This window comes from Gorilla gorilla, chromosome 23, assembly GCF_029281585.2.
Source record: "Gorilla gorilla gorilla isolate KB3781 chromosome 23, NHGRI_mGorGor1-v2.1_pri, whole genome shotgun sequence".
In the NCBI taxonomy this organism is placed as follows: domain Eukaryota; kingdom Metazoa; phylum Chordata; class Mammalia; order Primates; family Hominidae; genus Gorilla; species Gorilla gorilla.
Window position 1 is genome coordinate 35,669,969 of NC_086018.1, and position 26,790 is coordinate 35,696,758.

The 26,790-nt window shown below is 54.3% G+C and overlaps 2 protein-coding genes across 4 annotated transcripts; both read left to right on the forward strand.

Moving 5' to 3' along the window:
• The first annotated feature begins 8,633 nt into the window (after nucleotides 1-8,633).
• LGALS1 (galectin 1) lies at nucleotides 8,634-12,871 on the forward strand. Its single transcript, XM_004063434.4, has 4 exons — nucleotides 8,634-8,755; nucleotides 10,030-10,109; nucleotides 11,533-11,704; nucleotides 12,672-12,871. Exons 1-4 carry the CDS (start codon nucleotides 8,747-8,749, stop codon nucleotides 12,816-12,818), a joined length of 408 nt encoding a protein of 135 aa, XP_004063482.2. The 5' UTR covers nucleotides 8,634-8,746; the 3' UTR covers nucleotides 12,819-12,871.
• A 6,518-nt stretch (nucleotides 12,872-19,389) lies between these two features.
• NOL12 (nucleolar protein 12) lies at nucleotides 19,390-26,545 on the forward strand. Of its 3 annotated transcripts, XR_010133141.1 has the most exons (7): nucleotides 19,395-19,542; nucleotides 20,994-21,099; nucleotides 21,396-21,444; nucleotides 21,934-22,076; nucleotides 23,782-23,879; nucleotides 24,264-24,514; nucleotides 26,405-26,545. XR_010133141.1 is itself a non-coding variant. In XM_019018238.4 (6 exons), exons 1-6 carry the CDS (start codon nucleotides 19,460-19,462, stop codon nucleotides 26,529-26,531), a joined length of 606 nt encoding a protein of 201 aa, XP_018873783.3. In that variant the 5' UTR covers nucleotides 19,390-19,459; the 3' UTR covers nucleotides 26,532-26,545. The 3 variants fall into 3 exon arrangements, 2 of the variants coding, with proteins under 2 accessions (XP_018873783.3, XP_018873781.2); XM_019018238.4 differs by lacking the exon at nucleotides 24,264-24,514 and having other exon boundaries at nucleotides 19,390-19,542; XM_019018236.4 differs by having other exon boundaries at nucleotides 19,393-19,542; nucleotides 24,264-26,545.
• The last annotated feature ends 245 nt before the right edge of the window (nucleotides 26,546-26,790 follow it).

Sequence of the window (26,790 nt, forward strand, 5' to 3'; positions counted from 1 at the left end):
CACCTGTGTTTGAGTCCATGTTTGGGGAGGGAGGAGGACCCCCTGCTGGAGCGTGCTCTCCCTGGACCTGGCCCGCCACATTGTTCTCTGCATGAAATGGCCCATTCCTGTTCCTGAGTGTCTTCTGTGTGTAGCGATACTTTGAGTCAAGAGCGCTTTATAGCCAGGCGCGGTGACTCACGCCTGTAATCCCAGCACTTTGGGAGGCCAAGGTGGGCGGATCACAAGGTCAGGAGATCGAGACCATCCTAGCTAACACGGTGAAACCCCATCTCTACTAAAAATACAAAAAATTAGCCGAGCGTGGTGGCGGGCGCCTATAATCCCAGCTACTCAGGAGGCTGAGGCAGGAAAATGGCGTGTACTCAGGAGGCAGAGCTTGCAGTGAGCCGAGATCACGCCACTGCACTCCAGCCTGGGTGACAGAGTAAGACAATGTCTCGGGAAGAAAAAAAAAATTAGCCAGGTGTGGTGCGGTGTGCCTATAGTCCCAGCTACTTGGGAGGCAGGAGAATCGCTTGAAGTTGCAGTGAGCTGAGATCACGCCACTGTACTCCAGGCTGAGCAGCAAAGCAAGACTCCGTCTCAAAAAAAAAAAAAGCTCAACATGGCTAAGGCTTAGGGGGTTTCGGTCTGCTCCCTGAGGTGGTCTAGCACCCTCCAGGTATATCCTTCTCAGTTCTGAATCCCCAACCAACATCCTAGGGCAGATTCTCATTGGCCTGGCTTGGGTCATAGCCCATCTGGATGGGACACAGCTATTGGTCCATGTGACCCTACCCCCCTTTCCCTTCCCCCTCCACCGGTAAGGAAATGGTTGCCTCCACACAGTCTTGCCTCAGCCTCCCAAAGTGCTGGGATTACAGGCGTGAGCCACCACACCCAGCCTAAGCACAGAATTTTTTTTTTTTTTTTAAGATAGTTTCTCCTTCCGTCACCCAGGCTAGAGTGCAGTGGTGCGGTCTTGGCTCACTGCAACCTTCGCCTCCCAAGTTCAAGTGATTCTCCTGCCTCAGGCTCCCAAGTAGCTGGGATGACAGACGCCTGCCACCACACCCAGCTAATGCCACCACGCGTGGCTAATTTTTGTATTTTGAGTAGAGGTGGGGTTTCACCATGTTGGTCAGGCTGGTCTCGAATTCCTGACCTCAAGTGTTCCCCAACTTGGCCTCCCAAAGTGCTGGGATTACAGGCGAGAGCCATCTTGCCCCGTCTCTAAGCACTGAGTCTTAATGAGTTTAAAGCTTGAGTGTAAACCAATCGCAGTAATTTGATTCCTCTGGGTCAGTGATTGGCTAATCTTCTGACCAATGAAACATGAAGAGAGATCTGGAATGTTTGCCTCATTCTTTTTTTTTCTCTCTTTTTTCTTTTTTTTTTTTTTTTTTTTGAGACAGAGTCACTCTCTGTCACCCAGGCTGGAGTGCAGTGGTGCGATCTTGGCTCACTGCAACCTCCACCTCCCAGGTTCAAGCGATTCTCCTGTCTCGGCCTCCTGAGTAGCTGGGGCTACAGGTGCACCCTGCCATGCCCGGCTAATTTTTGTTGCATTTTAGTAGAGATGTGGTTTCACTGTGTTGCCCAGGCTGGTCTCGAACTCCTGAGCTCAGGCAATCCACTGGCCTCGGCCTCCCAAAGTGCTGGGATTATAGGCGTGAGCCACCGCACCTGGCTGTTTGCCTCACTTTTAAAGGACATAGAGGAGGGAGTCACTTTTCCTGGCTTTGGGTGTGGTGCTGGGAGCCGTTGCAGCCATTCTGTGATCAGGAGGTATGGCTGAGCATTTAACTCAGGTGACCCTGTTGCAGGTAGCAGAGCAGAAAGACGGCAAGAACTTACTGGGTTTGTTTTTCCCCAACTTGTAATTTAGAAAAGTTTCAAATTAATAGAAAAGGTGCAAGGATAACACAATGAATACCGCTACATCCTTCACCTAGATTTACCAGTTGTTAGTATTTGCCCAGTTTGCTTAACTGCTCTTTATATATGTTTACTTTTTGTTACTGTTTTAGAGATGGTCTCACTCTATTGCTGAGTCTAGACTGTAGTGGTGCAGTCACAGCTCATTGCAGCCTCTAACTGCTGGGTTCACGTGATCCTCCTGCCTCAGCCTCCTGAGTAGCTAGGAGCACAGGCATATGCCACCACACCCAGCTAATTTTTAAAAAATTTTGGCCGGGCGCGGTGGCTCACGCCTGTAATCCCAGCACTTTGGGAGGCTGAGGCGGGTGGATTACGAGGTCAGGAGATCGAGACCATCCTGGCTAACACGGTGAAACCCTGTCTCTACTATAAATACAAAAAAAAAAAAAAATTAGCCGGGCATGGTGGTGGGCACCTGTAATCCCAGCTACTCGGGCGCCTGTAATTCCAGCTGAGGCAGGAGAATGGCATGAACCCGGGAGGCGGAGGTTGCAGTGAGCTGAGATCACGCCACTGCACTCCAGCCTGGGCAACAGAGTGAGACTCCATCTCAAAAAAAAAATTTGCAGAAATGGGGTTTCCCTTTTGTTCTGTTTTGTTTTGTTTTGTTTTAGAGACAGGGTCACACTATGTTGCCCAGGCTGGAGTGCAGTGGCTATTCACAGGCAGGATCCCACTGCTGATCATCGTGGGAGTTTTGACCTGCTCTGTTTCCGACCAGGGCCAGTTCAGTCCTCCTTAGGCAAACTTGTGGTTGCCTCTCCCAGGAGGTCACCATATTGATGCCAATCTTAGCACACTACAGCCCACGATTCCTGGGCTCAGGCGATCTTCCTGCATCAGCCTTCCAAAACGCTGAGATTACAGGCATGAACCACTGTGCCCAGCTTGTTTACATTTTTTAACTGAACCATCTGAAAGTATGTTACAGATGCTAACACAGTTCACCGAAAATTCTTCAGCTTGTATGACCTAAGAGCAAGGACAGCCTACACAGCCACCATTCAGGATTACACGAGAACCTAGATATTTGATGATTTTATTGAGTCACTGAGTTAATCTGCTATGGAAACTCCCAACTGAAGACTTTTTTTTTTTTTTTTGAGGCGGAGTCTTGTTCTGTCGGCCAGGCTGGAGTGCAGTGGCGCGATCTCGGCTCACCGCAAGCTCCGCCTCCCGGGTTCAAGCAATTCTCCCACCTCAGCCTCCTGAGTAGTTGGGATTACAGGCATGCTCACCATGCCCAGCTAATTTTTTTTGTATTTTTAGTAAAGATGGGGGTTTCACCATGATGACCAGGCTGGTCTCGAACTCCTGGCCTCAAGTGATCCACCTCGGCCTCCCAAAGTGCTGGGATTACAGGCGTGAGCCGCCATGCCTGCTTAAACTCTTTTTTTTTTTTTTTTGAGACAGAGTCTCACTGTGTCGCCAGGCTGGAGTGCAGTGGCGCGATCTTGGCTCACTGCAACCTCTGCCTCCCTGGTTCAAGCAATTCTCCTGCCTCAGCCTCCCAAGTAGTTGGGACTACAGGCGCACACCACCATGCCCAGCTAATTTTTGTATTTTTAGTAGAGACAGGGTTTCACCATGTTAGCAAGGATGGTCTCAATCTCTTCACCTCATGATCCACCCGCTTCAGCCTTCCAAAATGCTGGGGTTACAGGTGTGAGCCACTGCACCCAGCCTCTAAACTCTTAAAAATCTTTTAGATTTCCTTTGTGTCTATAATTATTTTCAAAATAAAATGCTCACTGGACACAGTGGTTCACACCTGTAATCCCAGCACTTTAGGAAGCCAAGATGGGAGGATCGCTCGAGGCTAGGAGTTAGAGACCAGCCTGGGCAACATAACGAGATCCTGTGTCTCCAAAAATAAAAATAAATTACCCAAGCCCAGTGGTGTGCACCTGTAGTCAGTCCGAGCTCCTCAGGAGGCTGAGTCAGGAGGATTGGTTGAGCCCAGAAGTTTGAGGTCATAGTGAGCTATAATCCACTCCAGCCTGGGTGACAGAGTGAGACCCTGTCTCAAAAGTAAAATAATAAAATATAAAATAAAATGCTAAAAGCATTGTAAAGGCTCAGGCCTGAGTCTGGGAGGGCTGTGGATGAAAGGACCTGGCCCCCACCCAGACCTTACCTGAGAGGAGAGGCGGGGCCCTAACTGAGGGCTGAGGCCTGCAGTCAGAAGAGATACAGACAAGAAGCGGGAAGGCCAATGGCAGGTGTGGAGGGGGCTGTCTGGACAAAGGCTGGGAGGTGAGAATGGATGAGCAGGGTTGAAGGGGCGGGCTGCGGTGCCACCTGGCTGGAAAAGGGCCCAGGTTGCCAGGGGCATCCCCCACCTTCATAGAGTAGGAGGGAAAAGATAGCTTTTCAAGCCCAGGTATCCTTTAGTTCAGCAGATGAAAGCGGGTTGGCCCTAGCTACCTGTGTGACCTTGGTCAAGTGGCCACCCTCTCTGGGTGGTTTCCCCAACCTTAAACTGCATCATTAAATGGGGGAGCAGGTCAGGCACGGTGTCTCAGGGTTCCTCCCTGCTCTGACTTCTAGGACTCAGAAGCTGGCTCTGACCTCCCCTACCTTCCCTGGCTGGAGCACCCAGGTTGGCTGCGGGTGTGGATGGCGCCTCTGTGGGCCGCCCTCCTTCAGCACCGCCAGCTGAAGGAGGTACAGCTTCCCTTTCCCCGCCTCTGCCCCCTGTCCCTGGCAGGGCGGGAATGACCGAGCTGGCCTGGATGACTTGTCTAGACCAAGGTGAGCCCATTTCTCATGGCAGCAGCCAAGATCCAGCCCAGGACAAAGGAATTCCAGAGAGCTCACTGCCTCTATTTCAGGACAGTTATAACGTGGGGAGGAGAATCCCTGGGGTGGTGGCCTTAGCCTGGGGGACGCAGGAGGGAGCACTAACATCGAACCCCTCCTTAGACATCACTCCTATCATCCTCCAAACAGCGGCCTTATTCCCATCTTCCAGGCCTGGAAACGGGTTCAGAGAAGCCAAGGACCTCAGCTACAGCTGCAGCCACTCAGCCCCCAAACCAGAACTCACCACTCGTCTCATCTCCTGATTCTTTTTTTTTTTTTTTTTTTTTGCGATGGAGTCTTGCTCTGTCACCCAGGCTGGAGTACAGTGGCACTATCTCGGCTCACTGCAACCTCCATCTCCTGTGTTCAAGCAATTCTCCCTGCCTCAGCCTCCTGAGTAGCTGGGGTTGCAGGCACCCGCCACCACACTCAGCTAATTTTTGTATTTTTAGTAGAGATGGGGTTTTGCCATGTTAGCCAGGCTGGTCTCGAACTCCTGTCCTCAGGTGATCCACCCACCTCAGCCTCCCAAAGTGCTGGGATTACAGGCACGAGCCACCGTGCCCGGCCTCTTCTCCTGATTCTAACTGCAGCTTCATTTCCCTGTGCAGAAATTCAACCAAGTTGGCAGACACAAAGTAGCGGCGAGGGGAAGATGAGAGGGGAGATAATGAAAGCAAGGCGCCGGGCACAGGGCCTGGCAAGATAAGTGGGCACTGCCACTAGGAGGCCCTGAGGACTAGGGGGAGGAGGCCCACGATGCACCTGTGTCCCTGCCTTCCCTCCCCGCCAGGAAAACCGCAGCTCCTGTCACAGGGGACACTGGAATCTGGAGAGACTTCTTGCCCCAACCTTGGCAAGAGGAGACTGTTGGGGACCTGTTGGGCATGACATGTAGACCTCCCAGAGGTGCTGCAAAGACCCAGGGAAGGTAACAGCCTGGGAAGAGACAAGAAGGAAGTGAAAACCTTCTGAGCCTCCATGAAAACACGAATCATCTGTTTAGTACAACAGACCTCAGTTCCACCCTGTATTCACCTCGTGCAAGGAAAGCAGGATTTCATCTCCCCAATTTACAGATAGGGAGACTGAGGCAAGTGGGAGAAGCAGCTTGCCAGGAGGCTCTGAGGGTACATAGCAAGCAGGGCTAGCACCCGCGTGTCTAGACTCCCAAATAGGCCTTTCTAGGGACCTCTTCACCATGCCACCCTGCCTCCCTGCCAGCCCCACTCATGCCAGACGCTGCAGAGGAGTAAATTGTCCCTCCATCCAACAGCAAACAGTCCCCGATGCCAGGCCCATTTTCCAGGGTGGAGGAGGATGCAGGAGCAGCTCCTGAGGCTACAAGAACCCAATTACTGGGCTGGGCTGGGAAAGTGGCCACACCCACCCGCCCACAGCCCTGCGAGGACCACACCTGAAGTGCCTCTAACCCTCGGTCTAGGACTCCGCCTGAGATGCCCCATTCCTTGATCTGGCAGAGAGGGGAGGCATGGGGGAGGGGCAGTGGAACTAGGCTGGGCCCCATCCAGCCCTTCCTATGGTTGAGGTTTTGGGGAGGCCAGGAGGAAAAAGTGAAGCTGCTGTCGTTGGTTTCCAAGCAGCCACTTGGTCTGGAAGGAGGGGTAAGGCACTCACGGGGGTGCAACACCATCCCCTCTCTGGGTCCGCCTTGCGGCCCTACACACTCCCCTCTCATCCTGTACCAGAGTGGGCTTTGGGCATCTGGAGGAAGGTGCCCCTGGGGGGCAGGGTGGGTGTGTTGGCCTGGCCTCCAGATGTGAATCACTCCTGGTCCGCATCTTCGTCCCTCTTTGATGCCAGCAGTTTCAGAAGAGGGACGGCCAGGTGGAGAAGGAGGCCCCCGTGACAACCCCCCAGCATGCCCCTCATTTTGCCCAGTGCTCCCCACACCCCTTCCTCCACCAGGTTCCTGAGTGTAAGGTGAGCACCCCTCCCACCCACCCTCAATTCTCTGCCACAGTGATCGTCCCTAGAGCCCAAATCTGGCCTCAGTACTCACCCTCCCTCCCTCTAGCCCTGGCTCCCCAGCCTCCTCCCTTACAACAATGTCCAAGCCCTGTGCCCAGCCCATGAGGCCCTCCATGGTCCAGGTCCTGTTGGCTTCCCAGCCTCATCCCTGTTTTTCCCCCACATGCCCGGAATACTGTTCTCTAGCCCTGGCCTTCTCATTCTGGAGCTTCTGCCCATGCTGGAAAGCCAGGCACTTCGCCGCCTACCCTTCACGACCCACCTCCTTTACTCATGCAGCCGCCAGCCCACCATAGCACTTTCTCATGGCTTCCCTTAGAGCCATCATCATCTACTTCTTTTTTTATTATTATTATTATTTTTTAATTGAGACTGAGTTTCGCTCTTGTTGCCCAGGCTGGAGTGCAATAGACTGTTCTCGGATCACTGCAACCTCTGCCTCCTGGGTTCAAGTGATTCTCCTGTCTCAGCCTCAGGAGTAGCAGGGATTACAGGCATATGCCACCATGCCCAGCTAATTTTGTATTTTTAGTAGAGATGGGGTTTCTCCGTGTTGGTCGGGCTGGTCTCGAACTCCTAACCTTAGGTGATCCGCCCGCCTCGGCTTCCTAAAGAGCTGGGATTACAGGTGTGAGCCACTGTGCCCAGCCCATCATCTACTTCTTAAACGTGGTTGTGGTCAGATTCCACCCCAACTATGCGCTCCTTGAGAGCGGGGACTGGGAGGGGTTCAGCTTTGAATCCTCAGAGCCCAGGGCCAGGTACATAGTAGGTGCTCAGTAAAATACCTGCTGAACACTCAGGGAAGGGATGGCTGTGCCGGGCCTCAGAGGAGATGTGAAGAGAGCAGACAGGGTGGCCAGGCATGGTGGCTCACCCCTGTAATCCCATTACTTTGGGAGGCCGAGGCGGGTGGATCAACTGAGGTCAGGAGTTTGAGACCAGCCTGGCCAACATGGTGAAACCCTGTCTCTACTAAAAATACAAAAATTAGCCGGGTGTGGTGGTGGGGGCCTGTAGTCCCAGCTACTTGGGAGGCTGAGGCAGGAGAATCAGTTGAACCTGGGAGGCAGAGGTTGCAGTGAGCTGAGATCACGCCACTGCACTCCAGCCTGGGCAACAGAGCGAGACTCCATCTCAAAAATAAATATATAAATAAATAAAAATAAAAAAGAGAAAGGACAGGATGCACAGAGCCAGGACCCCACCCCCTCCTGGCCTGGACCACCCTGGGCCTTCTAGGCTTGACACTCTCAGGCCTGAGGCTGTCAGGCCAGGGCGCTTTGACTATCCCCTGCCTGCCCCTGAAGGCGGCCAAGCCCGAGGCCTTAGCCAAGCCCTGCAGCCTCAGGCTTGGCGCCCGGCCCAGCTTTTCTTTAGCCTTCCCGAGGAGCGAGAGAGCGCTGCAGCAGCCGCAGTCCTTGCTTCCGGGGAAGGCCCGGGTGGGGCCAGGGCCTGTGGTTAAGTCAGTGGCCCTCTGCAGACGCGCACGCAGCAGGAGCCACGCCCTGGTCCCTGCCCGGGAGTGGCCTGGTCTCCCCCAGCTCTGATTCCCTGAAGGACCCTGCACCTCCTCAGCCATCTTCTCTGGGCACCCCCTGAGCCCAGCCTGCTGGCCACAGGCCCCTTCCCGCCAACTCGTGGGCCTAGCTCATCATCAAACTATTTTCCACTGGCTTCCCCCAATCTCTGCCACAGCACAATTTTGGTGGGGAGGTGGAGAGGGATGAAGGAGAATAGGAGGTGGGGCTTGGACTCTGGCCGGGACGGGGAGGTGAGGGGGGGCAGCAGCTCGCCACTCTGATTGGTCACCTCTGCTCCAAAACTGGCTTCAAAATTCCACGGACTCCGCCCCCAGTGGCCCCCAGCCCTATCCTGACTTGCAATTGGCTGAACTTTCAGGGGGCGGGGCTCACCCGGTCCGGTCCAGTTAAAAGGGTGGGAGCGTCCGGGGGCCCATCTCGCTCGGGTGGAGTCTTCTGACTGCTGGTCCGCCTGCCCCGGGAACATCGTCCTGGCCTCAATCATGGCTTGTGTGAGTGTGGGGACCCCGCCCCAAGGTCCAGGGGATAGGGCAGGAACTGATGGCCAGAGGAGAGCTGGGCAGATCGGGAGCAGATTCTAGCCCCAGCTGTGTGGCCTGGAACCAGTGCCTTCTCTTTCCTGGACCTCAGTGGCCACATCTGTAAAATGGGGGTGGGCGCCATGGTCCCTCAAGGCCTTCTCTGCATTGATAATTGTCTGGATTCCTCCAGGGTCTGAAAGCACAGTTATTTCTGCCCAGGGTTGACATTCTGCAGCTCTCTGAGAAGTGAGCGTGGGAAGGGTGTGGCCAACTGGGGGACACCCAGGCCACTATCCCTTTCCCCCTCCTCCACCCCAAAGAGCCTCCTGTCCCCTCCCCCCTGCAGCTGTCCCGGTCACCAGGCCAGGGCAGAGTCACCCTCTGCTCCAGAGAACGCTGAAAAGTTGCCAGGACCCGAGACAAGCTGCCCAGGATGGGCCCTTCTAGGTCGGGGGTGGAGGGTGGTTGTGTCCAGGCTGGTGGCGGGGGGGCGGGGGAAATTCCCTTCCACCACCCCCAAGCTGGGAGGTTGGGGTGGCAGGGAGGTGAGAATCTTCCTCGGGCCCCAGGGAAAGGGTTCAAGTTTCTGGCAGAAGAAACCACTCAAACCAGTTAACTCTTGCCCACCCACTCGGGGTGCCAGGGAACAGCAGTGCCCAGCAGTTTGCTCAATCTTAACCCTGAGCCAGCCCAGCCACAGCCCGACTGCAGGGCTATTCTCCCTAATGCAGAGAGGCCGTGTTCTTCAGGGTCTCCTCTCTAGCCCCTGGGCCTCTTTGCAGAGAGGGGCTTGAAGGAGAATAGTGGGGTTGCCAGCCCCTAGCCACTTCCTCTCCAGCAGAGGGGCCGACCCCTCCATTCAGTGTGACGGTGGGCCAAGTGTCGGCCCCTCCCCAACCTGATCCTCTCCATCTATCTGCGATGGGACAGAGCACCCCATCTCCCAAGTCACTCTTGAGTCCAAAATTCCCAAGCCAATCTGCAAAATCTTCTAGAGCCTGTCTTCTAGAACCTTCACGTTACAGACTGAAGCCAACCCCGGTGGGAATAGGGACTTTCCCAGGACCACATAGACAATCGGAGGCTGGAAATTACAGCTCAATCCTTTCCCCAGGCTTCCCCTTGGCTTGGTCAGAGGATGCCGGGCGGGAACAACCCCACTCCCACCCCCAGCCACCCCCGGACACTTCGGGCAGTGGAGGCCTTGTCCTCTAACCCGGCTGGGCCGGGGCTTGTCTGTGCAGGGTCTGGTCGCCAGCAACCTGAATCTCAAACCTGGAGAGTGCCTTCGAGTGCGAGGCGAGGTGGCCCCTGACGCTAAGAGGTGAGAAGTGAAGTCGGGGTGGTGGGCGGCAGGGACGGGCTTGGTCCAGCAGGGAGGGCGTGGCCGGCCAAGCCCACGTCTCCTCCCTGGCCGGGAGCGGGTTAACGGCCAGCCGCCGATGCTGCGTTTTCTGGGTGACTCACTTCCCCCGCAGGGTCTGGGCGCCCCCACCGTTGCCGCCCCCTCCCCCGCTCCCTCCCTGCTGTAGCCTCTTAAACTAAACCAGCTGCAGCCTCGTCATCTATAATACCTTGACTCCCCCGCCCCCACCCCTTTCCGGTCTGGGCGGGACCTGTCGCTGGGGAGGGCGGGGAGAGGAGTGAGGCGGCAGTCCCTCCTTCCTGCGTCCGGTCATTCATTCACTGGCTCAGTCCGGTCCTTCATCCTTCACTTCTCATTCACTCAGCCGGCTGCCTTATTTTCTCGGCAGTTAGGTGACCTTGGACCAGTCAACCAACCTCACCTAGCCTCAGTTTGTTAAAAAAACAACGGGGGAGGTGGTTGTATGGAGGAAGTGAGATGCGGATGGCGCAGTGACAATGAGGAGGATGAGGATCAGCTGATATTGTTAAGAGCCGCACACTTCTCATGCACTAATTTCATTTCAACCAAACCCTCAGAGGCAGGTATTGCTATTATCACCACTCAACAAATGTATTTATTATTTTATTTATTTATTTATTTATTATTTTATTATTTTATTTATTTATTTTTTGAGACACAGTCTCACCCTGTCGCCCAGGCTGGAGTGCAATGGCGTGACCTCGGCTCACCACAACCTCCGCCTCCCGGGTTCAAACGATTCTCCGGCTTCAGCCTCCTGAGTAGCCGGGATTACAGGGGCCCACCACAACGCCCAGCTAATTTATGTACTTTTAGTAGAGACTGGGGTTTCACCATGTTGGCCAGGCTGGTCTCGAACTCCTGACCTCATGATCCGCCCGCTCGCCTCGGCCTCCCAAAGTGCTGGGGTTACACGGTGGCATGAGCCACCGTGCCCGGGAGTATTATTATTATTATTTGTTAATTCGCCCCATAATTACTAAGCATCTCCTTCTGGTGTGCCCCACTTGTGCTGGGCACCGGGAATACAGAGATGTACGAGACAGGACGGGAGGTCACCATCTGGAGGGAGTCACTGACCTTGACCAAACGGGCTAGGATGCTAATGACTTCAAGAAACAAGCGAGCCCTCCTGTGCAGCCCCCATTGTACAGATGAGCAAACAGGGGAAGAGGGGCAGGGACTAGCTCACACTCACACAGTAAGCAGGTGGCATGGCCAGAGCTAGAATCCAGGTTTCTTGTCTCTGTTAGTGAGTTCTTCCAGCAAGGTGCGTTCATGGGATACTGAGTGACAGATTAGTCAGTCGGTGGGGCTGGAGCTGGCCGAGGTGGCCTCATGCCCACCCGTTACCCCCCAGCTTCGTGCTGAACCTGGGCAAAGACAGCAACAACCTGTGCCTGCACTTTAACCCTCGCTTCAACGCCCACGGCGACGCCAACACCATCGTGTGCAACAGCAAGGACGGCGGGGCCTGGGGGACCGAGCAGCGGGAGGCTGTCTTTCCCTTCCAGCCTGGAAGTGTTGCAGAGGTGGGCTGCAGACCGGAACCGGGGACCAGGGACAGGGGCTGGGTGGGCTGGGGCGGGGCTGGGTTAGTGACTAGAGACCTTGGCCCTGCCTGCTCTTTCCCCTCCCCTTCCCTCCCTTCCTGTGTGATGGCCACTGTCTGCCCCTCTTTGAACCTCAGTGGTTGATTAGAATAAAATGAAGGGGAAAAAAAAAAGGCTGGGCTTGGTGGCTCATGCCTGTAATCCCAGCACTTTGGGAGGCCGAGGCGGGCGGATCACCTGAGGTCGGGAGTTCGAGACCAGCCTAACCAACATGGAGAAACCCCGTCTCGACTAAAAATACAAAAAATTAGCTAGGCGTGATGGCGCATGCCTGTAATCCCAGCTACTCAGGAGGCTGAGGCAGGAGAATTGGTTGAACCCGGGAGGCGGAGGTTGCAGTGAGCCGAGATTGCACCACTGCACTCCAGCCTGGCCAACAAGAGCAAAACTCTGTCTCAAAAAAAAAAAAAAAAAAAAAAAATTAGCCAGCATGCTGGCTCATGCCTGTAATCCCAGCACTTTGGGAGACCAAAGTGGGTGGATCACCTGAGGTCAGGAGTTCGAGACCAGCCTGACCAACATGGTGAAACCCCGTCTCTATATAAATACAAAAATTAGCTGGGCGTGGTGGCACACAACTGTAGTCCTAGCTACTCAGGAGGCTGAGACAGGAGAATCGCTTGAACCTGGGAGGCAGAGGTTGCAGTGAGCTGAGATTATGCCACTGTACTCCAGCCTGGGCGACAGAGGAGACTCCATCTCAAAAAAAAAAAAAAAAAAAAAAAAAATCTGTCATAGGATTAGAGTAAAAAGAAAGAAAAAATATTATAAATGTACCTCCGCAGGCTCAGCCACAAACTGGGGCTGTGTCAGGGCCACATGAGGAACGGGTTCTGGAAGGGCCCATGGCATGTGGGCCCAGCTCACTGCTCTCCTCTACCCCCAGGTGTGCATCACCTTCGACCAGGCCAACCTGACCGTCAGGCTGCCAGATGGATACGAATTCAAGTTCCCCAACCGCCTCAACCTGGAGGCCATCAACTACATGGCAGCTGACGGTGACTTCAAGATCAAATGTGTGGCCTTTGACTGAAATCAGCCAGCCCATGGCCCCCAATAAAGGCAGCTGCCTCTGCTCCCTCTGAACCAGCCTCGTGTGTGTGCTTGTGCATGTGTGTGTATGTGTGTGCATGTGTGTGTGTGTGAGAGGGGTCCCCCACCTCCAGGCCTGCCCCCTTCCTTCACTTCCATTCGCTTTGTCCACGGGTACCTCCTCAGTTCCAATGACGTCTTCCGCTGGGTCCCCCAGACGAAGCACACAGAGTTTGGCACATAGTAGGAGGGTCAGTGACCACTGAATAAAAGTCAGTCCCTGCCCTGAAACTGTTTTTAGCCTAGTGGGCCCTAGCACACAGCAGATGCTCAAAGGATGTTGCATAAATGACATCAAGGGGGAAAGAGGCAAGGACAGACCAATTCGTGCGTAGTGACGGGGCAGAAGACAGGGAGGTGGAGGGAAGAATACGAGACCCCTCTCATTTGCCTTCATGAGCTAGAAAGAGATTTGGAGTCAGACAACAACGGGCTGCCAGCTATGTGGCCTTGTGCATGTTAACTGACCTCTCTGAGCCTCAGCTTATTCCTTTATAACAAGGAGGATAACACAAACAGCCTATCAAAGAGTTGTTCCAAAGACCAGTCACTTCTTGGCCTTCTGGCTGAGATCAAGTGGAGATTAAATGACGTGTTGCATGAAAGAAGCCAAGTTCAATACCTGGCATATGGTAAATGCTTAGTGGATAGTGGTTTCCCATACCTCGTGCACGGATTTTTTTTTTTTTTTTTTTTTTTTTTTAGAGATGGGGTCTTGCTATGTTGCCCAGGCTGGAGTGCAGTGGTTGTTCACAGGCATGATCATGGCATACTGCAGCCTCAAAGTCCTGGGCTCAGGCAATACTCCTGCCTCAGCCTTCTGAGTAGCTGGGACCACAGGTGTGTGTCACTGTACCCAGATCCCTGCACCATTTTTGAGGTGCTATTACTCCAATTGAAGAGGAAGAAATGGGCTCTGATTGATGAAATGACTCCCGGATCTGTACCAGGCCCAGCTGAGCCTGCGGGGCTCCTCAGGGATCCTGGCTTTGTGGGCTCAGGCCATGCACCCCACTTTGCTAGACTGTATGGGCAACCAAAGGACTAGTCTGGAAGCTGCCGGCTCTCATTCCTGGGCAGATGCCCCCACCCCAGCAGTGGGTTTGGGTGATGACCCTGGCACCCCGTTGCCAGCCCGTTTCTGTGGTAGGAGGAGCTGGGGTTGGGGGCTACGTCAGCCTCTGCAGAGAACCAAGAGGTAAAAGCCAGCCGACATGAGGCCCAGCCTCCAGACTCCCGCAGCCTCCCCCTTGGGGTACAGAGTAGGGGTGACTCACTCAACCTGAGATGAGGTCTCCACGATCCTGTTCTCTCCTGGTTTCCAAAGACAGTGTCTCCTCCAAGACCAGCCCAGGCTGTTACCTTGGAGGGTAATGCTTAACCCAACCCCATCAAACCCACCCATCACAACTGCTGGGGCCTGAGTGGACGGCTAGGGTGCCCTGCAGACTGACCACTTCCCTGCACCTTTTCCTTCCTGCTTGCTGCTGCAGTCAGATCTTCCCAGGGCCCCTACCTCTCTGGGAACCAGCTGCAGGAACTGAGCCAAAGTTCAGAAGGTTAGAATGAGAACATCATTAGGCTCCCCCGTAACCCCAAGGCACAGTCTCCTGAGGCATGGTGCGTGGGTGGGGGGGTCTTGGCAAATCTCACTTTCTAGGGCAACTGGCACCAGCTGTGAGTAGCTCTCTTATACACCCAGCCTCAGTTTCCTCATCCATAAAATGAGACCCATTTTGGGTAGATGATTTCCATCTCAGTGGGTGCCCTGGGACCTGGGTGGAAGCGGGGGGCATGTATCTCTCTATGCGGTCAAAGAGGATGGAACACACATGCTGAGAACTCCCATGAGCCACACCCAATCTCCAGGCTCTCCTGGGGCTCCCAGGTGGCCACCCAGAAACAGCTTCAGAAGCCTGGCTGCATATGGAGTGCCCTCTGCTGGACATTGGAGAACACGTCCCCCAGGCTGCCCTGCCTGGTCCTCAGTTCACCCACATTGATTCTCCCCTACACTGGCTGACACTCACAAGACACTAGGACTGGGGCCACAACCGGGCAGAGGAAAGTCCTGGGGCAGGTAAGAGAGGCCACTGGGTGTGGAGGAAGGAAGCCCGGCTCAGCGTCAGACGGACCTGTGTTTAAACCCCAGCTCTGTGGCTGTGTGCCCTTGGACCAGTTATTCAACGTCTCTGAACCTCAGTTTCCTCATCTGGCAAACTTTGTTAAGACGGCACTAGTTGGCCAGGCACGCTGGCCCACGCCTGTAATCCCAGCACTTTGAGACGCCGAGGCGGGTGGATGACCTAAGGTCAGGAGTTCGAGACCAGCCCGGGCAACATGGCGAAACCCCGTCTCTACTAAAAATACAAAAATTAGGCTGGGCATGGTGGCTCACGTCTGTAATCCCAGCACTTTGGGAGGCCGAGGCGGGTGGATCACCTGAGGTCGGAAGTTCGAGACCAGCCTGACCAACATGGAGAAACCCCGTCTCTACTAAAAATACAAAAATTAGGCCGGGCATGGTGGTGCATGCCTGTAATCCCAGCTACTTGGTAGGCTGAGGCAGGAGGCAGGAGAATCACGTGAACCTGGGAGGCGGAGGTTGCAGTGAGCCGAGATCATGCCATTGCACTTCAACCTGGGCAACAAGAGCAAAACTCCATTTAAAAAAAAAAAAAAAATTAGCCGGGCGCAGTGGCGCGTGCCTGTAATCCCAGCTACTCAGGAGGCTAAGGCAGGAGAATCGCTTGAGCCCGGAAGGCAGAGGTTGCAGCGAGCCGATATTGCGCCATTGCACTCCAGCCTGGGTGACAGAGTGAGACTCCATCTCAAAAAAAAAAAAAAAAAAAAAAAAAGACTGCACTGCTATTGGCTGGGTGTGGTGGGTCACACCCGTAATCCCAGCACTTTGGGAGGCTGAGGCAGGAGATTCATTTGAGGTCAGGAGTTTGAGACCAGCCTAGCCAACAAGTGAAACCCCGTCTTTACTAAAAATACAAAAATTAGCCGGGCATGGTGGTGCATGCCTGTAGTCCCAGCTACTGGGGAGGCTGAGGCAGGAAAATCACTTGATCCTGGGAAGAGGAGGTTGCAGTGAACTGAGATCATGCCACTGCATTCCAGCCTGGGCGACACAGCAAGACTCCGTCTCAAAAAAAAAAAAGATTAGCTGAGGTGATGTATAGAAATGCATGGTGCCTGGCACGCAATAGGGGCTCGGTGAGTGTTGGTTCCCTTCACCCCTTTTAAGGCTCGGTGTGTCCCAAGGGCCTAGGAAACTAGGTCCAGATAAGTTAAGTCAATCTTTGTCCTTAGGCCACCTGCGCCCCACCCTCAGCACCTGTTCTTGCCTGTATGACCTCTGACAAGTGACTGCACCTCTCTGAGCCTCAGTTTCCTCCTCAGTAAAATGTGGATTGTACCTCAAAAGAGATCATCATAAGCCAGGCACAGTGGTGGGCACCTGTGGTTCCAGCTACTCCTGAAGCTGAATGGGGAGGATCGCTTGAGCCCAGGAGTTTGAGACCAGCTTGGGCAACATAGTGAGACCCTCATCTCTATAAATAAATAAATAATAAAATCAATAATCTAAAGAGAGTAAAGAGCTAAATAAATATCAGCTGCTCTTGTTACTGTTTTTCCTCATTAAGTTTATCATCACTTCTTTTCTTATTGTTTTTGTTTTTTGTTTTGAGACAGAGTTTTGCTCTTTTAACCAGGCTAGAGTGAAGTGGCGGGATCTCGGCTCACTGCAACCTCTGTCTCCTGGGTTCAAGTGATTCTCCTGCCTCAGCCTCTCGAGTAGCTGGGATTACAGGCATGCACCACCACGCCCAGCTAATTGTCATATTTTTAGTAGAGATGGGGTTTCATCATGTTGGTCAGGCTGGTCTGGAACTCCGAACCTCAATTGATCCACCCACCTTGGCCTCCCAAAATGCTAGGATTACAGGCATGAGCCACTGCGCCTGGCCTGTTTTTTTTTCTTTTTTTCTTTCTTTTTTTCAGAGATGGGGTCTCACTCTGTCACCCAGGGTGGAATGCAGTGGCATGATCACAGCTCAGTGCAGCCTCAAACTTCTGGGCTTGAGTGATCCTCCCACCTCAGCCTCCCAAGTCGCTGGACTATAGGAGTATGTCACCACGCCTGGCTAATTTTTAATTTTTTGTAGAGACAGGGTCTTACTATGTTGCTCTACTGTCTGTCGCCAGGCTGGGGTGCAGCAGCGCAATCTCGGCTCACTGCAACCCTCCTGGGTTCAAGTGATTCTTCTGCCTCAGCCTCCCAAGTAGCTGGGACTACAGGCGTGTGCCACCACACCCAGCTAATTTTTGTATTTTTAGTAGACATGGGGTTTCACCATGTTGGCCAGGATGGTCTCCATGTCTTGACCTCGTGATCCGCCCGCCTCAGCCTTCCAAAGTGCTGGGATTACAGGTGTGAGTCACCGCGCCCGGCCTGAGCCTTCGCTTTTCATCTCCAACCACTCTGGGTGGGAGTGGAGCCCTGGCAAACCAAGCAGGTCGAAGCCTGGGACTGGGAGGAGACGGACCAGCTGCAGAAGGTGACTCTCTGGGCACCTTCAGCCAGGGTGATGCCTCTACCCAGGAAGGTGCCAAGGGTGGCTTTAAGGCACTGCCACTAAGGGGCAGAAGCAGCTGGTCAGAGGTGCAGTCCAGCACCCTTAGGGACCCTGCGTTGCTCTGGGCCACAGAACTGAAAGGCCAGGCCTGCAGTTTAAGGGTAACTTCCAGCCGGGCGCGGTGGCTCACGCCTGTAATCCCAGCACTTTGGGAGGCCGAGGTGGGTGGATCACCTGAGGTCAGGAGTTTGAGACCAGCCTGACCAACATGGAGAAACCCCATCTCTACTAAAAATACAAAATTAGCCGGGCATGGTGGCACATGCCTATAATCCCAGCTACTAGGGAGGCTAAGGAAGGAGAATCGCTTGAACCTGGGAGGCGGAGGTTGCAGTGAGCCGAGATCGTGCCATTGCACTCCAGCCTGGGCAACAAGAGTGAAACTCCGTCTCAAAAAAAAAAAAAAAGGTAACTTCCTCTCAGGATCCCACATAGATTTCCCAAGCAGAGGAGCTGTATGGAATGAATTCAGCATTCTGGAGTGCTGCACTTACTGCCTGCCTCCTTCCAAAACTCAGAGTCAGGATACAAAGATCAGCTGGCCGTGTTGGCAGGTGCTAGTAATCCTAGCTACTCAGGAGGCTGAGGCAAGAGAATCGCTTGAACCCGGGAGGCGGAGACTGCAGTGAGCCGAGATCACAACACTGCACTCCAGCCTGGGTGACAAGGGCGAAACTCTGTCTCAGAAAAAAAAAAAAAAAAAGCGGATGAAGGATTCTGGCATACAATCCAAGTGACTAAAAATCCCCTTCAGGCGTTGTTTCACTGCAATCTTTCACAACCATGCCCTCCTTCTCAGTCAAGGATGTTATTATACACTCATTCCACCTTTGGGCAAAGTGAGGCACAAAGAGGGAAGATGGCTTGTGCAGAAAACACATGTATGCGTGCCTTATGTTAGACAAACTTTACATAATTCACTTCCTCACAATCACAGCTGTGAAGGTTTAGTCCACGGACCAGCAGCATTAGCATCACCTGAGAACCTGCTAGAAACGGAAATCCACTCAGAAACCTCTATCGGATCAGAAACTCCGGGGTGGGGCCCAGCGATCCAGGTTTTTAGCAAGCCCTCTAGGGGATTCTGATGTATGCCAAAGTTCGAGAACCAGTGTCTACAACAACCCTACGAAGCTACTATACTTTCCCTTATTTTACAAATAGGGTGAGGCACCGCGAAGAACATTGATTGGTCTGGGACCACACAGCTGTAGGTGTGATGCCGGTATACAAATCCAGGCAGTTTGGCTCCCTCTTGGAGACTACCAACGAGTTGACATCAGAATCTAAAGTAGGGGCTGGCACGGTGGCTCACGCCTGTAATCCCGGCACTTTGGGAGGCCGAGATGAGAGGACCACTTGCGGTCAGGAGTTCAAGCAGCCTGGTCAACATGGTGAAAACTTGTCTCTACTAAAAATGCAAAAATTAGGGAGTATGGTGGTGCACACCTGTAATCCCAGTTACTCAGGAGGCTGAGGCGGAGAATTGCTTGAACCTGGGAGGCAGGGGTTGCAATGAACCGACATCCGCCACTGAACTCCAGCCTGGACGACAGAGAGAGACTCCATCTCAAAAGCAATAATAATAAATTAAAGGAAAAAAAAATCCAAAGTAGGGTTAGTACAGGAAATTTGGGCCATTCACGAGTAACTCCATATTGAGTGTGTGCCAGGCAGAGTCCTAGGCAGTGGGGTCCAGGGGACCTCGCTCTCACTGAAGCGAGGCTGGGGAGGGGCCGGAGCTGGGAGTCACGGAGAGATCAGGGACCAGCGCGTCATGCATGGGAAGAGGGAAGAAAAGGAGCTGGGAGGTCCCTTTAAAAGGCTGGGCCTGGTGGACGGAACTTCGGTGCGACGCTAAAGTGTGCGCCCGGGAGGATGAGTACGCTACACCCGGAAGTGTCTTCAGGAAGAGGAAGCCGGCGGCCTCACTGCTATGGGCCGCAACAAGAAGAAGAAGCGAGATGGTGACGACCGGCGGCCCAGGCTCGTTCTTAGCTTCGACGAGGAGAAGAGGCGGTGAGTGGCAAAGCCGGACCGGACTCCCCTCGAGCTGTTCTTCGCGGCCAAGGCCAGGTCTGGGGCCGAGCACGCTCCCGCCGAGGGCTCTTCCGGTCCCGCCCCCTGGCGTGGCTAGAGAACCCCTCTCGGCCTCCCAGCCCGCGTTCCCGCTTCTCCCTTCTCGGCCGCCACCTTCTCCCTTCTTGACCTCCCCACCTCGCCTAGTGTCTGTGCGCCGCCAGACAGCCGGAAGCTCGGGTCTCAGAGCAGTGGCTTCGACCACCCTAGCCCAGCCCAGTCCAGTCCATCGGTCCGGCACACAGCAGGCGCCCAGCCGTGGTTGATAAATGATGAGCCAATGAAATGAGAGTGGCTTAAGTTCATTCATTCGCTCCCTAGACATTTATTGGGCTCCTTTGGTGTGCCAGGTCCCGTATCAGGAAGCGGAACCTCTGAGCCTCAGCGTCTGGCCAGACAAATAAATGGCACATGGTAGCGGGTCAGCGAAAAGCCCAGTGCTGGAATGTGGGACAAAATGGGAACAGAGCAGCTAGCACTGTAGAGATGAGAAGGGGCTGAGATCAGACCGAGGGAAGGAGGTAGGGAAATGCTGGGCATCATCAGGAATCTCCTAGCGTGCATCAACAGGCCCTACAGGCGAGTTTAGGGTCAGGTGTCCTGGGGACATGGGTGTTGGTCCAGTGCAGGGTTTCCGAAGGTCTGGATGGTGGTGGCCCTGAAAACCCTGTTGAGAGAGTAATGAGGTTTGCAGGTGTGGAAGGGGTTACCTCATGTACTGTGTGTGTCCCCCTCCACCCGCCCCACAGCCTGGCCCTGTTGCCTGAACCTGAGATCTCTGGAGAGTATTGAGTGGAAAGAGGCAGTATCTCCCTTATTTTCCTAAATGTATCCTTTCTCTAACCTTGGGCAAGTAACCTAGACTCTGACTCAACGTTCCCATCTGTAAAATGGAGATGGATACCCACCGCACAGGTTACTGTGAGGGTTTATTGTTTGTTTGTTTTTGAGACGGAGTCTGTGTCGTCCAGGCTGGAGTGCAGTGGCATGATCTCGGCTCACTGCAACCTCCGCCTCCCAGGTTCAAGCAATTCTCCCCGCTCAGCCTCCCAAGTAGCTACAGGGAGCTACTTGGACTACAGGCATGCGCCACCAAGCCCAGCTAATTTTTGTGTTTTTAGTAGACACGGAGTTTCACCATGTTTGCCAGGCTGGTCTTGAACTCCTGGCCTCATGTGATCTGCCCACCTCGACCTTCCAAAGTACTGGGATTACAGGCGTGAGCCACCATGCCTGGCCATTGTTGTGAAGGTTAAATGAGCTAATACTTACACTTTTTTGGAATGGTGCCTAGCACATAGTGAGCACGGCATTAGCCATTTTTCTCCTAGAGCGAGCCCTTCTCTCCTTGTATAATGACTCTCCTGTCTCTGCCGGCTTCCTTCCTGTAGGGAGTACCTGACAGGCTTCCACAAGCGGAAGGTCGAGCGAAAGAAGGCAGCCATTGAGGAGATTAAGCAGCGGCTGAAAGAGGAGCAGAGGAAGCTTCGGGAGGAGGTGTGCAGGGGGAAGGTGGGAGGGAGGTCTTTGATTCTTAGGGCACTTGCAGCCTTGGATTTCCCTAATAGAGGCAGCTGCTGGCATGGGGCGGTGTGTGTGTGGGCAGGACTGGGGAATAGTTTATACAGGTGGAGACTCTGTGGGCCCGGGTCTGGGAGTGATGGAAGATGGAGTCTCCTCCTGATCTTGCAGTATGGATCATGGTCTCCCTCACCCTGGGGGTGATTAATACCCCAGCCTGAGGTTGGACTGAGAGACCATACTCACTGTGTTCCCTGCCCGTGTGGTTTCAGCGCCACCAGGAATACTTGAAGATGCTGGCAGAGAGAGAAGAGGCTCTGGGTAAGTGGCATGCTTGGCCTGACCTGGAGAACAGCTGACGGGCCTGGTTTATACCCTTGGTGGGTGGAAGGGATAGAAGCTGACCTCCTTGGCCCTAGGGATCTTGGGGGGTACCCTGGGGCCAGGGGTGGTCCTAAGCGCCTCTAAGTGCAAGTGGAACAGAGACCAGGAGAAGGAGTCCCAAACCCCATGGTTAACCAAGCCTGAGCAGAAAGCCCAGTTTTTAAGGATGGAAAGGACTAGGGGTGGAGGGGAGGGACAGTAGTAGCTGTCACAGAGGGTTTGTCTGACATGGGGACCAGCTAGAGCATGAAGGAAACGGGATCATTCACAACATTCATCCACAGACCAGGCTCTACAGCCAGTGACCTTGTGGATGCGCTCCACATCCACAGAGTAGAGGGGGCATTGCACTCCAGGGCGGGAGGGAGGCTGGAGCCTGGTCACTCGTTCCCGTGGCTGAGGCCAGGTCTGTGTCCACCCCCACAGAGGAGGCAGATGAGCTGGACCGGTTGGTGACAGCAAAGACAGAGTTGGTGCAGTATGACCACCCCAACCACACAGTCACCGTGACCACCATCAGTGACCTGGACCTCTCGGGGGCCCGGCTGCTCGGGCTGACCCCACCTGAGGTGGGTCCCAGTCTCAGCCCTGGGAGGAAGGGGCATGGGGGCAGACCAGCTTGTCAGGGTTGCTCAGTGCTGGCCCATGTCATGGGTATCCCACTGCCAGCCCTGGGAAGAAGGGGCGTGGGGGCAGACTGGCTTGTCGGGGTTGCTCAGTGCTGGCCCATGTTGTGGGTACCCCACTGCCGGGGCTCCTTCCCTTTGGACCCTTCATTCCCTGCTTCCGGGGTGCTGCAAAGACCAGCCCCACTGCTGAGCGGCTGAGGAGCTTGGGCAGGCTCCTTCACCTTGCCTGCTTCCCTTTCTCCATCGGTGAACTGGGGGTTGCTGATGGTGGCACCTGCCTTGTGGGATTAGTATGAGGGTGAAAGTGGTTAATCCATGTGAGTCACCTGGCACAGTGCCCAGCCCTGTCATAAGTGCTTCACAAAAGGTAGCCGTTTGTTGTGATCGTTCCCTTTGTGGGATTCGCAGCCCTGGCGCGTCTGTGTGCACTAAGTGGGTTTTCAACCTGTGGGTTGTGAATCATGAGTAGGTTGCAACCAGCATAAAAAAATATATATAATTGAAAATATCCGAAAGTGTCATGTTAAATATTGTTTCATGAGACAGCTGTTTCCATTGGAGTTGTATCTGGATGTGCCTAAGAATTTATGGACATATATGCACACAGTTATGATATAAAACACATTTCCTTGTGTGGGTTACTGTGTTCTTAAGTCCTGGAGCCACTCCCCTATCACATCCATACTGATCTCCGGGCCAGGCATGGTAGCTCACGCCTGTAATCCCGGCATTTTGGGAGGCCAAGGCGGGCGTATCACCTGGGGTCAGGAGTTTGAGACCAGCCTGGCCAACATGGTGAAACCCCATCTCTACTAAAAGTACAAAAATTAGCCAGGGGGCCAGGCGCAGTGGCTCATGCCTGTAACCCCAGCACTTTGGGAGGCTGAGGCGGGCGAATCACCTGAGGTTGGGAGTTCGAGACCAGCCTGACCAACATGGAGAAACCCTGTCTCTACTAAAAATACAAAATTAGCTGGGTGTGGTGGCACATGCCTGTAATCCCAGCTACTCGGGAGGCTGAAGCAGGAGAATAGCTTGAACCCGGGAGGTGGAGGTTGTGGTAAGCTGAGATCGTGCCATTGCACTCCAGCCTGGGCAAAAAGAGCAAAACTCCGTCTCAAAAAAAACTTAGCCAGGCGTGGTGGCGTGCGCCTGTAATCCCAGCTACTCAGAGGCTGAGGCAGGAGAATTGCTTGAACTCAGGAGGCGCAGGTTGCAGTGAGCCAAGATTGCGCCACTGCACTCCAGCCTGGGTGACAGAGTGAGACTCCATCTCAAAAAACAAAACAAAACAAAACCATACTGATCTCACACCGGTCTTTCATTTTATGCTCATTATTCTGCAAGTTCTGATACAAAGACAAGTCTTGTCCCCGTTTTGCTAGGATTTTCATTCCTGAATGTTTAAGTATGTCCTGGAAGCTTCTAGGGGCAGGAAAGGGTTTGGAAACAGGTCTTCCCCTGTGTAATCCTTGCTTTAGGGCAGATAGACTGTTCTTCCATCCGAAGCCTTCTCTAGTCCCAACCCAGGCCTGTGATGCAGCAGGGCGCGCCACCACTTGCCACAGCCATGGTGGCTCGGGGTGCCCAGCCCAGGTCCCCCCAGCTACTGCTCCATATAAGTCATTGTCTTGTGCCTCTTTAGGGAGGGGCTGGAGACGGGTCTGAGGAGGAGGCATCATCCACGGAGAAACCAACCAAAGCCTTGCCCAGGAAGTCCAGAGACCCCCTGCTCTCTCAGCGGTGAGTCTTGGCCTGCTGCCTCCCCGGTCCCACCCCTCCTGGCTGGCAGTAGTGACCTGGCCCTTGGGGTGGTGTGGAGCAGGTGTAGGGCCCGGAACAGCCCTCTGCTTTGCCTGTCCAGTGATCCTCTGCCTCTCCTCATTGCTCCGTCCTGTCCCACCCACCCCTGATAGTATCTGACCTCCAGTGCCTTTCGTGCCTGGGTGAAGGGCCTGTGTCTCTGAGGTGAGTTGCTGGCAGGCACTCTGGAGGTAGAGCAGGCCAACTCTGGCATGAACTTGGTGGTCCTGGCATTCGCAACCTGTCCTGACATCCCCTCCGTGAGCCAGGTGGTGAGTCACCCCACAACGCAATCTTAAACTGAGGCTTTCTGCCCTGCCCTAGGATCTCCTCCCTCACAGCATCACTGCACGCACACGGCCGCAAAAAGGTCAAGAGGAAACATCCCCGACGGGCCCAGGACTCCAAAAAGCCCCCAAGGGCCACTCGTACCAGCAAGGCCCAGCGCCGCCGTCTCACAGGCAAAGCGCAGCACAGCGGGGAGTGAGACCGAGAACGAAGTGGTGCCCCAGTCTAGGCTGCGGGGACCTGTCCTTGCTCAGCTTGGCTGTCCCTGTAGCCCAGCCTGCACCTAGGTAATGACTGCACAGCTCAAGGTTGGGAAGCCAGGACCTCTCTGGCCTGGGGCCAGCTGCCTTTGCCTGGGGTTTGAATTCCGGAAGGAGCAGGCAGCTGAGAGCAGGCCTCCCCCAGGGAAGAGCCTTCAGAGCCACGTGGGGGCATCTTCCCAAATGTGCACCCCACCTGGCACTCATCAGATTTGTGCACTTGTGATTTGTTTGTCCTTGATACCACGCACAAGGGCAGGTTTTTGGGGTGGTGGAAGTGGCCAGGGCCCATGGGTCTGTCTCCAGCAGTTAGCCCTGTGGCTGCAATAAAGTACAGTTCTCCCTGTGTTAAGATCCTAACCAGGGTTAAGGATCAGTGTGTCTGTTGCTAGAATCCAGAGCCCACCTGCTGCTCTGAAAAGCAGGCTCCTGAGGCCAGTGGGGGAGCAGTGCCCCCCATGCCCTTCACCGAGGAGCCTCTGTGCCTGTCCCTTGTCCTCGGCCCCAGGAGTCTCCCCAACTGACACTGAAGTGGTGGAAGCAGTTGAGTCCCAGGTCATCCCCCATCACCACACTGGGGCAGCGTCCCCAGGCTTCCAGCAGCTCCCAGGCGGGTCCCAACATGGAAGGATTAATTAATTCTTTCTAAAGCAGTTGCAGCCGGGCTTGGTGGCTCACGCCTGTAATCCCAGCACTTTGAGAGGCCCAGGCGGGCAGATCACTTAAGGTCGGGAGCTCGAGACCAGCCTGGCCAACATGGTGAAACCCTGTCTCTACTAAAAATGCAAAAATTAGCCAGGTGTGGTGGCACACGCGTGTAATCCCAGCTACTTGGGAAGCTGAGGTGGAAGAAGCACTTGAACCCTGGAGGCGGAGGCTGCAGTGAGCCAAGATCACGCCATTGCACTCCAGCCTGGGCAACGTTGTGACTCTGTCTCAAAAAAAAAAAAACTAAAAAAAAAGCAGTTGCATCTTGACTTGTACAAAAGTAGCCCCCACCAGAGTAGACCCTGTGGGTGCCAGCTAGAACTCCACAAGGGGCCATGTCTTCACACTCCTTCCAGATGGATGAGTTGATGGAAATCCTGTCCCTTCCTTGTCCCAGCTTGTCAGTCCTGGGCAGGAGAGAATTTCAGGTTGTGCCTTGGTTAGAGGAGCTGTGTTGGGTCCTAAACACTAGGACCACAAAGGGGAGTGAACTGTGTTCCCAGGGCTTGCTGACGCCCATGGACTATGGAGTCAGGATGACAGGACAGTGCGGTGAGGGGCATCTGCGACAGGACTGCAGGCTCTACCCGCCCTGATGTAGGAGCTCCTGGAGCGGGGGTGAGCAGTGAGCCAGGGTCTGCAGGGCTGTCCTCTCTCCACAGCCAACAGCCAGGCCTTGCAGTGGGGCAGGCTTAGTGACTGTGCCTCAGTTATGCTGTACCTGGGAGTGGGCAGGCCCTCTCCCATGTCACCATCAAAACCCACTGATGAAGGCTGGTGGGAGTCTGAGGGCTGCACCTGGGTATGGTGAGTGCACCTCAGGGATTGTGCTGAGCGCCTTGGCCTGGCCTCTCGGCTCTGCCCACCTGCTCTCCCTGCCACCAAGTTGTCTTCCCCGGGTGGCATGTGCCACTTGGCTGCCTCGTGCCTGGGCAGAATGGTGCCTATTATGGGCCCTCCAGTGGCTCTGGTGCTCAGCCTGCTGTGAGCAGGAACAGCTGAGTCCCAGGGGTTCTTGCACACAGCAGGGCTCAGGTTTGAATGCAGGGTCTGCTGCTTGGTCGCTGCATGAGCTTCTGCTGTGCTGACCTCTCTGGTTTGTTTTGTCTTGTGTAAGGTGACACAAGATACCTACCTCTTAGGGCTGCCCCGAGACTAAAATAAGACCATGTGCATGAACCACTTCCCAAAGTGCCTGTTGCTCTCCAGGTGTGCCTACCGCATGTTGCCGCTGCTGTTTCTGCTGGGACGTCTGACTCCAGTTCTTTCTCCCCTCTCCAGTGACAAGGTCATTTACAACTTAACATTTACAATTTATAGTGTTTACCAGTATTAAATTCTCAGCCACTCCTTTCCGTGTGTGCCTTCATTTCTTCCAGCAGACCAGGGAAGTTGAGTCACAGTGATTTGACCAATTCTAGGATCAGGATGGTGGATTCAGAGCCCTCTGGAGAACTTGTCTTTTCTCCAGGAGCCCCTCACCATTGCTGTGGAGGCACCTGGGCTCCTTCCTCCTGTCGCTCTCCAGAGTTGGGCCTCTCAGAGATTTATGAAGAAGAGTTAAGTTTGGCTGCCTATACTCTAAAACAAAATTG